Source organism: Callospermophilus lateralis, chromosome 8, assembly GCF_048772815.1.
Source record: "Callospermophilus lateralis isolate mCalLat2 chromosome 8, mCalLat2.hap1, whole genome shotgun sequence".
Taxonomy (NCBI): domain Eukaryota; kingdom Metazoa; phylum Chordata; class Mammalia; order Rodentia; family Sciuridae; genus Callospermophilus; species Callospermophilus lateralis.
Window position 1 is genome coordinate 53219700 of NC_135312.1, and position 10330 is coordinate 53230029.

General features: G+C 33.5%; 1 protein-coding gene across 1 annotated transcript; it reads left to right on the forward strand.

The window, feature by feature from the left end:
* The first annotated feature begins 2663 nt into the window (after positions 1-2663).
* Positions 2664-3833, forward strand: Cabs1 (calcium binding protein, spermatid associated 1). Its single transcript, XM_076865359.1, has one exon. The coding sequence runs from the start codon at positions 2664-2666 to the stop codon at positions 3831-3833; it is 1170 nt and encodes a 389-aa protein (XP_076721474.1).
* The last annotated feature ends 6497 nt before the right edge of the window (positions 3834-10330 follow it).

The following is a 10330-nucleotide window of genomic DNA, read 5'->3' on the forward strand; positions in this document are numbered from 1 at the left end:
CAAGATATTCACCATACAGAGAAAGACTCAATGGTGGGCATCACTCTGCCTTTGGCATTTTCAAAGTCTATTTCTAAATATGCTTTTCCTAGTCAAGTACCCCTGAAAAACAAAATGTGTCTTTATGTGTAAATATATTAAGAAATGATTTTCAACAGTTATTGAGAAATTGCCCATTTTTGCTAATGGATTCCACTTTTTCACATAAGAGAGAAAAAAAAAGTTTTTACTATGAACCTAAAAAAGTTAGTACTTAAATGAAGGCATAACCACAGAGCCAAACACCTCAAAATATAGAGCAAGGAAGGCAGCTGATGACCAAGCAAGCTTTTGCTACAGCTGCCAAAATAAGAAAGAGATATACACTAAAAGATATGTCAATAGATACTATTTTAATACTTGCCAGAGAAAGGACAAAATATGCCAATTATTGTGATAGATACTCCAAAAACTGACTAAGCCTATCCTCCAACAAAATAAAACTCACCTATGTAATCTTATTCCCTGTCCTTCATTCAGATAATACCTTTGAGGGCAATGATCTATTGGTCAAAAAAAAGAGTGTACTATATTCCCTGAAGCTGATGATTCCAGTTTCAACCTAAGAGTGATTGCTAAATTCCTGGAGACCAACCAGTATTTTCATATATACTTCTTTTGTTTTTGTTGTTCTTTTTAGTTATACATAACAGTAGAATGTATTTTGACATATCATAGATACATGGAGTATAACTTCCCATTCTTGTGGTTGTGCATGATGTGGAGTAACACTGGTATGTGTTCATATCATATATATTTCTTATACTTAGATGACATATATTCAATCTGAAATGTCCTTTTTAAGGTCAATGGTTTAGAAAACACAGATAATGATAAAAACATTCCCCTAGAAGAGAAATAATGTGCTTCAATCAATGTGATTTCAACTCATAGTGATACTAGTAAAAGCAGAGTTAGCATGATTACAAAATTAATCCTTGAAACGAAAGACTATTTGACAAATTAGTACCAATAAAGATAATATATAATCATTTTATCTGGCATAGCTAACTAGAACTTAAAGCCTCATAAAAGCAAATATTTTGTTCATGATTCCAAGTCTATTCAGTATAACAAATATGGAGTCCTAAAAATGTAACTTGCAGTAGTTAGGCAGCTTATATTTTCATCTTTTTTTCCTTTCTGTGCACAAAGAAATGTTTCCAAAAGGGGGGCCATCAAAGCTGTGTACAGCATGTCTTAATCTTGAATTAAGCTTCACAAATATTAGATGGTGGGAAAAAATTTTAAAACAGAAGTTTAAAAATCCCCCCACTAAATTATCCAGTTCAGAGAATGATTTAACCTTGGAACTTCCTCTACTGCCCCTGGAACTGACAGTATTTCAATTTAAAAACAAAGAACCTGTGCTGATTACTAACTTGAGACTTCCTTCCTTGTCCCTGATGCTGACAGCATTTCCTATATCAATAAAGATATTGGAAACCTTAACAGTGATATCCCTTGAAGCAAAAACATTTCCCAAGAAGCTACGCATTGTCTTTAAAATGACAAATGTCCATCTTAAAACCTATTCTGACATTTTTAGAATGAGAATATATCTATCTCAGGCTATCCAGCCAGAGATGAAGATGTAACTTTTAAGAATGAGTCCATATGTAATAAAGACATGCATTTGACCTTGAGACAGAAACTACTACCCTGGCTGATGCTACTGACTTTCTCGTATTTAGTTATGTGTCTGAAAATTCCATTTCTTCTAACAGAACTGGGAAAAGTCTCATTTTAAAGTGTTGACATTAGACTTCACTCTCCTTTCATCTAAGTAGCTAAATTTTAAGGTTGATAATACAATGATGATGTCTGACATGATTAACATCATTATAAAAAAAACACTCCCTATGAAATTTGAGAATATACGTCTTAAATCAAATAGTTATTTCAAACATTAATTCTTGATAATACCAACCCTATCAAAAATGAGGTTGAAATAATACTCCCTCCAGGAAAATTAAACCTACAAAACTTGACACTTTCATCGTTACATTAAGTCAAGAAGACAGAAAAGATTCAAATGGGCCCATACCTTATTTTTCATTATTCCTATTGAAAAAGGTATTGAAATCTCTGCTAATTACCTTCTGCAGCTACACTGTCAAAACTGCCATTTATTTTATTTTATTTTGCACCTAAATACCAAGAATCTCATGGGAAGATGACTTTACCTCAGAAAGACACTCCTACTTACTTGAAAGAGAGGTGACTTTAAGCTGATGCTGATAATTTATGATTTTGAGAGTTTCCCCTACTGACTCTAAACCCACAAAGCACTTGGCTACATCTTTTCAAATGACACTATCAGAAGCCATATCCCTTATAAAAAGAATGATATATCCTCAGTTCCCTGAAATCGAAATATTTGGTATAAATTTTGATTTTTTAATCAGAGAAGGCAACATTCTTTTCATTTAACATCAATACTCTTAAAAGAAGATGTCCAATCACAGCAAAGAAACACCTCCAAGGTGAGGCAGTGCCATTGTCCTTGTGGTTGATGCAACAATCACCATGATGACCAACACTTCAATCACCACTCTCCTGGCCAGGGATGCCACTAAGCCCAGAAGAAAGACCTGTGAGAGTGCACAGTGCCACTTCACCCCATGGCTGAGGATGGTTTGCCTAAAATTTATTCTCATCCTCCAACAGAAAGCAGTAAAACATCACCTGAAGCAACCATTTTCTTTGGGGCTGACAACACTATTCCTAGATCAGAAACAACTATTACTTCAGAAGGAGACCACATAACTTCAGTAAATGACTATATGCTAGAAAGTGATTTTTCAACAACTACAGTCAACAAACTTATGTCTACTAAGGAAGGATTCATATCAGAAGATGATATTGAGACCCAGACTAAGTCAACAACTCATCTGGAAAAAGAAGCTACTACTCTGACTGGCACTACACACTCCATAGCTAAGGATTCTATTACTGAAAATTTCATTCCAGTGAAAATTGGAAATGTTTCATCCCCAGTCGCTACAGTTTCTTTAATAGATTTTTCCGCCAGCAAGGCAAAAGAAGATATCGTCTTGGCTACCATTAATGCAGAAGGTGAAGATATCTCCATGACTGCCGAAGTCTCTGGCACACTACAGAACAGCACTGCCAGGGTTGCTGATACCCCTGAAATCAAAGTTAGCAAGACTAATTCCTCAATCAAATCCAAGGTTCCTTCTGATGGGGCTGTCCCAGTTACTGATTCCTCTATTCCTGAAGCTGAAATCTCTCCATCTACTGAAAAAAACTTCACCACCATTCCAGACATAACTGACCTTGCAGAAGAGAACATAACTGAAATTGACCTAATTGCTTCAGAGGATGACCCCAGTTCTTTTACTAAAGTCAGTGACTCTGATGAAGAAAAGTTTATTACAGTGTTTGAACTTACTGCCTCTGCTGAAAAAGACAAAGACAACCCAGAAGATAATCTAACTGATGATGAAGAGTCTACTGATGAAGTCAATGTTTGGATAGAGAGAGGCATGGCAAATGAAGCAGAGACCCATTCTGTTTTACTTACTGCTGTTGAATCCAGATATGACTTCATTGTGCCTGCATCAGCTGCTATGAGCTTTTTGGGAGAACCAGCTACTAAGAAAACAGAAGATACACCTGAAAATAATACAGTGGAATCTGTCAAGGTCACTGAGTCACTTTCTGGAATTACCCCTGAACTAGATACCACAAACCAAAAAGAAGACACTTCTGCAGATGAAACAGGTGTCTTTAAACTACTAAAAGAAGATCCAGATGAGTTCATGATTTAAAAATAGCAAAAGGGATGCCATGTAGAATTGTGCAATAATCTAGACAACTAGTCTTAACATCTCAGAAGTTTTTTCAACAAGCAAAAATCTTAAATGAAAGAATGTGGGCATTTCAGGCAAGTATTAGAGTTAGAAAATGCAAGGCTTATGAATAGAGTCACATAGCACAGTATATTTATGGAAATTTAAAGAAATGGCAGTAAACTAGTATTACAAAGTTTGAAGTTTGAGTTATCTAACAGTTATTTATCTCAATAAAAAATGTACTATACTAGCCTTCTAGGTATGAAGAAAGCAAGAAAGGAATTCTCTTCCTGCTATAATTAATGATCCATGCCATTTTAATTAATCCCTAATGTTACATTTTAGAATATGAATATAATCAAATTAATAACTCAAAAATTACTGTAGTATTAAAAATGTTCTTAAAAAATCTTCTGAAGTGCATATTCTAAACATTTTCCTTCATTAGTAACCCACCAATAATTCTCTTCTAATAAAAATATATTTTCAACCTTCACTGATATAACAATTAATGCTATTCAGTAATTGATTAATACCTACATGTAAGATTAAAAAATAAGATAGGGTTCTTATATTGTATGTAAACTAAAACAAAATATTTTGCAAATATGTTCATTTATCCAAAATACTATGTATTAATATATGAATCAATTTAATTTTCTTCCTGTTAAAATGTGTATCCTGAATTTTTGTCAATTTCTTTCAGGTCTTAAACATTGAATATCGCCCTCTTCTTATGCTCTTGATTAGTAATTCAAGGACATATATCTTCATTGTTTTTTGACACAGACTTTCTAAACAGGTCTGTTTTACTTTGCTAATTTTTCTTCAATAAACCTTTCTGACAGCAACTGATTTATTGTGTCCAAGTGTTTTTGATATTCTTGTACAGAACTCAAATTAGTAGAGGTATAGGGAAAATGAAATATTGTTCATTTAGAAAATATCTTAGCAGTAGACATCAGAAATAGAATTATTTTATACAGGTTCATAATTTTATAGTATTAAGAGAGAAAAATAAAAAAAAACATCAAAACACTGAGTGAATAGTAAACATTATATATAGAAGGGGCAGTATAGGAATTTGAACCACTAGGTAGATTATAGATTAAAATAATTATGGTAGTTTGTTAAAACTCAGAAATATATCATAACACAAATGTTTATTATATGATATTGTAAACTTTAAAACCATGGGATATTATAGTTAGTCTTGCTCAATCTAATATTTGGGGAAAATGAAATGGAAATGCTTTTTAACCCAATACTCTAAAACAAATTCTTCACAGATCATATGCTTTAATGTGAAAAAAAAGTATTTTAAAACATAGAAGGAAACATATCTGTGTATCTATCCAAGTGGGACTTTAAAATCATGTAAATATATAAGAAAAGGCAGGAAAAAAATCAATAGATTGAACACACACATACAAAAAAAACTAATATAGAATAAAAAAGCAAATAACAGGGGAAATTTTTGAATTATGAGAAGATTTCTATTCTTATTCTATAAATGTTGCTACAGGGAAAGCATTTTAAATAGCCAGTAGAAATAAGCAGATAATTCATGGAACATAAATTGTCACTAAACATATGAAAAATATTCAATGGTTATATTCAAAAAGTAAAAACAAAAAATATTGTATACTATTTTAGCCATTCAACAATTGATAATGATCATTTTAAATACTCATATTGACTAATTTTCCAACCTTCTTCCAAATTTCTCCAACCTTTCTATAAGGCTAGAATATATGTGTAACGAATATTTAAAATATTTAATTTTATGTCTTAGCTATTTTATATATTTTACTTCCTAAGAATTTTCCTAAAAATCAGTGATAGTGAAACAATTAACAGTAATTGAGCTCTTATTACAGATCAGGCACCACTGCAGTTATGTTTAGAATAATACTTGATCTTTATGATTACTTTAGCAGAGAAATTATTAAATCCATTAATGAAAAAGAAACTATAAGTCAGAAAAAACGTTTGGGATTCCTCAAGCGTTATTGTTAGTATGTAGCAGAGAAAGATTCAAACTCAGAGGGCTTTCCTCCTGAGTACAAGCACTCTTAAGCACTATATTGGCTTTCAGATTTAATACAATGATGTTGGCAAAAATAATCAAGATTTTAGGGCTAAGTCAGTGGTAGAGCACTTGCCTAGCACATGTGAGGCCCTGGGTTTGATTCTCAGCACCACATATAAGTAAATAAAATAAACATCTATTGACAACTAAAAAAACATTTAAAAAAGAATGTGATTTTATATGGGAAAAAATAATGAAAACAATTTAGTAATACTCCCAGTAACTTGGAATTGAGTACATATTTGTCTATCCACATGAAGCCATAGTATGCATCTTTTAAACTATTTCTAATAGAATATTCAAATGGAGGAAATGTTCGTACAACTCAACAAAATTCATATAGTGTTATGTATATAGTACACATATATAGTTAAAGAGAATGTTGCCTAGGATGATTACATATAATATCTACATATATTTATTTATATATCATGTATAATATAGATAATATAATATATAATAGTATCATATATATATATAATATATATATATTATATATAATATATATATATATATTATATATATATATATCTTAATGTTTGGTTTTATGAAGAAAAGACTATAGATTATTTTGTTTCATTCTCTGTGTTTTTATGCATTTTCTATCCAGAATATTAGACATACAGATGGGAGGGTAAATGTCAATACTGTCAACCAAAAAACTCTGACGCCAGCCCATATCTTTTATTCTCTTACTTCTTATACCTAATAAAATAATTCATTTTTTCATTATAAAACACATATTGTCTTCTAAGCATTTGAAAAATCTCAAATGACATGGCCCCTGCCTTTGTGAAAATTATTCTACTGAAAAAGACAAATCTTAATGAAATAACCATATGGGAAGAAATGCCGAGCTATAGGTTCTAATGAGTATTACAAAGGAAAATAATAAGAATTTATAGTTGCACATCTCAAACAAATTTAAGGCCAATGAGGTAAGATTTAGGTGAAAAGACTGAAAAATGTAGATAATTGAAGAAACAACATGTTCAAACCCCTGAAGCTAGAAATTCCTCAAGTTTTTCAAGGAAATGAATAGCTATGTCATCAGCTAGAAAATGAATCAAGATGAAGCTGGAAAGGTAGGCAAAAGATTAATCACGTGGTGCTTGTTAAATGTCCTGCATCTTATCCATTTGAAAGCTATTAAAGGTTTTAATAATTTTATCCTCAATAGGATCCCAATACTGAGTGTGCTGGCAAGTTAAAAAGCTTTGTTGCTTTATAAACCGCAATCATTCCCTTTCAGGAACTTTGTTTAGAAAAATAGCTTGGTGTAGTTCCCTTTGAGTGGTGCAGATAATGTCCTGAAGCATTAAATGAACAGTTAAACAATTAGAAAGACAGAAAGGAGAGAAGAACATTATTTTTTTTTTCAAAGAGGTGACTAATAATCAATTTTAAATGATATAACTACAAAGTAGAGAGGCTTCTTACCCTGAAATTTGATTAAATATCATTAAGATGGTAGGTGTTGATTATACAGTTTTTTACAAGATAAGGAATAGGGGAGCCAGGAGAAACAACTAAAATATGAACTTATAGAATAGATATGAGACAGAGATTTTATTCTCAATTATTCTGACCAGTGATGACCCTAGTAAGGAGATAAGTGTATATAGTGGATGGGCATTTTAAGCAGTCATATTTTAAAAACGACCAAAATGAAACAAAAAGATCACTTGCCCAAGATAGACAAGCTAAACAAGATCTGCTCCTCAGATCGGCTTGACCCCAAAGCTCAAGTTCAAAGTCACAATGCTTTGTGTGAAATGTGGAATGATGATTCCTTGCATCCCTTATCACAACCCGGATTTCTCCATTCCCACTGCCATCCCTTGTTTAATCCTCCCTGTCTTGTTGCTGCTCATCTCACCTTGGTCTTGTACCACGCAGATTACTTATGCCCTTCAGCATTCGTCTCTGCTTTAATTCCTTTTACACACTCCCCACCATCTTCATGATAACATCCATCTCCTTAGGCACACAAGTACCTACATGTTTTCCCTCTGCCTATAACCCGCTTGTACTTCTGTCCTCTCTTTACTCACTACAATCTATAAGCAGCACTAGCAGGAAGTTCTCTGAGACTTGGGCTGGGGATGTGGCTCAAGCGGTAGCATGCTCGCCTGGCATGCGTGATTTAAGTGAGATAGACCTTACTCCCAATTCCAACAATAAGCTACCACTGTGGCCCTATGCCCTGCCAGTCATTCAAGAATAAGCACATAAACAAGTCAGAGAAAAGAGAACATGAGGAGGTGTTTGAGTACCAAGATGGAATGTCTGAGTAACTTCAGTCTTAAAACATTTATTGCCTGGTCCTGCTAGAGCCATTCTGGGACCGTAAACAATCAGTTTTCTTTCTTTTTTGCAGTACTAGAAATTGAACCCAGAGGTACTTAACCACAGAGCAACATCTCCAACCTGGTTTTTTATATATATTTTATTTTGAGGCAGAGATTTTATTCTCAATTATTCTGACCAGTGATGACCCTAGTAAGGAGATAAGTGTATATAGTGGATGGGCATTTTAAGCAGTCATATTTTAAAAATGACTAAGTTGTTTGGGGCCTCACTAAGTTGCTGAGGCTTTTTATATTTTATTTTGAGACAGGGTCTCACTAAGTTGCTTGGGGCCTTACTAAGTTATTGAGGCTAGCTTTGAACTTGCAATTCTGCTGCCTCAGCCTCCCCAGCCACTGCACCCAGCCAAGCAAGCAGTTTCCTTAAGAATAAGGCCAACACTGAAGAAATCATAACCAAGAAATATAAATTTAAAATAATAAAGAATGGGAATTCTAGTCACATCATATTTTAAACCTCCTGGCTTATCTACCTAAGACAATACATTTTCTACTCCCAAAACAAGTTTGGGGTGAGTTTTCTGTTGTTTGAAACCAATCTGTCCTAATAAATAGAAGCCCAAGCTATTTAAAGTTCCTGTGTCTTTCTTCATCATCTCTCTATCTCTAGAATTCCTTGCAGTCTCATTTGTTAGTCATTTCTGAACTTTTACTAAGAGCTATTTTTCTAGTCACCCCTACTGTCTCCCACTAGATATACTCTTCAGTCATGCCATCTAAGATACTTTGAAGACCTTCTTTGACTTACAGGTTCAAATCATGTTTTGCTTTCTTTTCTTTACTTTAGAATGGTGTAAAAACACTATACATTCAGTAGAAACAGTACTTTGAACTTTTATCTTTTCCTTATCTAGTGATGTAAAGTGTAATACTCTTGCAGTGCTAGGCCATGGCAGGGAACTGCAGGTCCCAGCCATCCATGTGATCACAAGGGTAGCAAACCCATACTCCACAGAGCATTGTGTTGCTCAACTAGGTAGGGTAGGGGTATTAAATGCATTTTTTTTTTTGCTTAGTCTTTGAATTTATGGTGAGTATGTCAGGATGTAGTTCCATCATGAGGTGAAGAGCATCTGTGTTAAATTTGCTAAAAGACACTCCCATGTCACAAGATAATACTGTCCACAGTTCCCTCTGACACAGTATTATCTCTGATCAAAGTTTCCCTCTGCTTCAGGGAACCCCTTGTTTATAAATCCCACTCATCTTTTCCCCATAGCTAGCCTTTCCATGGCTTAACACTCTCCTCTATATCACAAGAAATTCCTAATCATGAGAAGAGAAAGAACAAAATATGTTTCAAAGGAAAAGACCCTCAAAGACAAAAAAAAAAAAAAAATGTTGTCCCATGGAAATTCTCTAGGCACCTGTTCAAGTATCTAAACTAGATCTATTTGAAAATATATTAATGAACATTTGTAACGTCAGAATACCAAAAATACTGAAGAGGTGGGCCAGTATGTTTGTGAGTAAAAACAACAAAGGATTCATCAATTAAATTTTGAGTTTACACTCTTTTTTTCATATTCTGCTAGTGTGTTATTTTGGCTTTCTCACAGACAACTCAAACATAACAGAATTCTAAACTGAAATTGGCATTCACTTCCCTCAGTTTTCTCCTTTTCTAGAATTTTTCCATCTCAGTAGAGATGTCCAAGTCAATACTGAGGACTTGTTCTTCACTCCTCTCTCACTCTCTCTAATTCCTCATACCCAATAAATACAGATTTTCTCTTATATATCTTCATTCTCAATATTACAGGTATCCATTTGCTCCCCTTCTAATTAATACTTCTTTATTCTATCATGCAGGAGTGACAATACAAAATGATCACACCACTTCTATTCCCATGCTCAAAATGCGCCAGTGACTTTTCACCAACTTTTAAGTCCAAAACGTTTGTGATATTTACCAGGTTCTGCTCAATAGAGAGACTGATTACTTATGCAACCTCTTGATATGTCGCTGTTTTTTTTTTTCACTCCAAAATCCAAACTGTGTAGAACTTCTG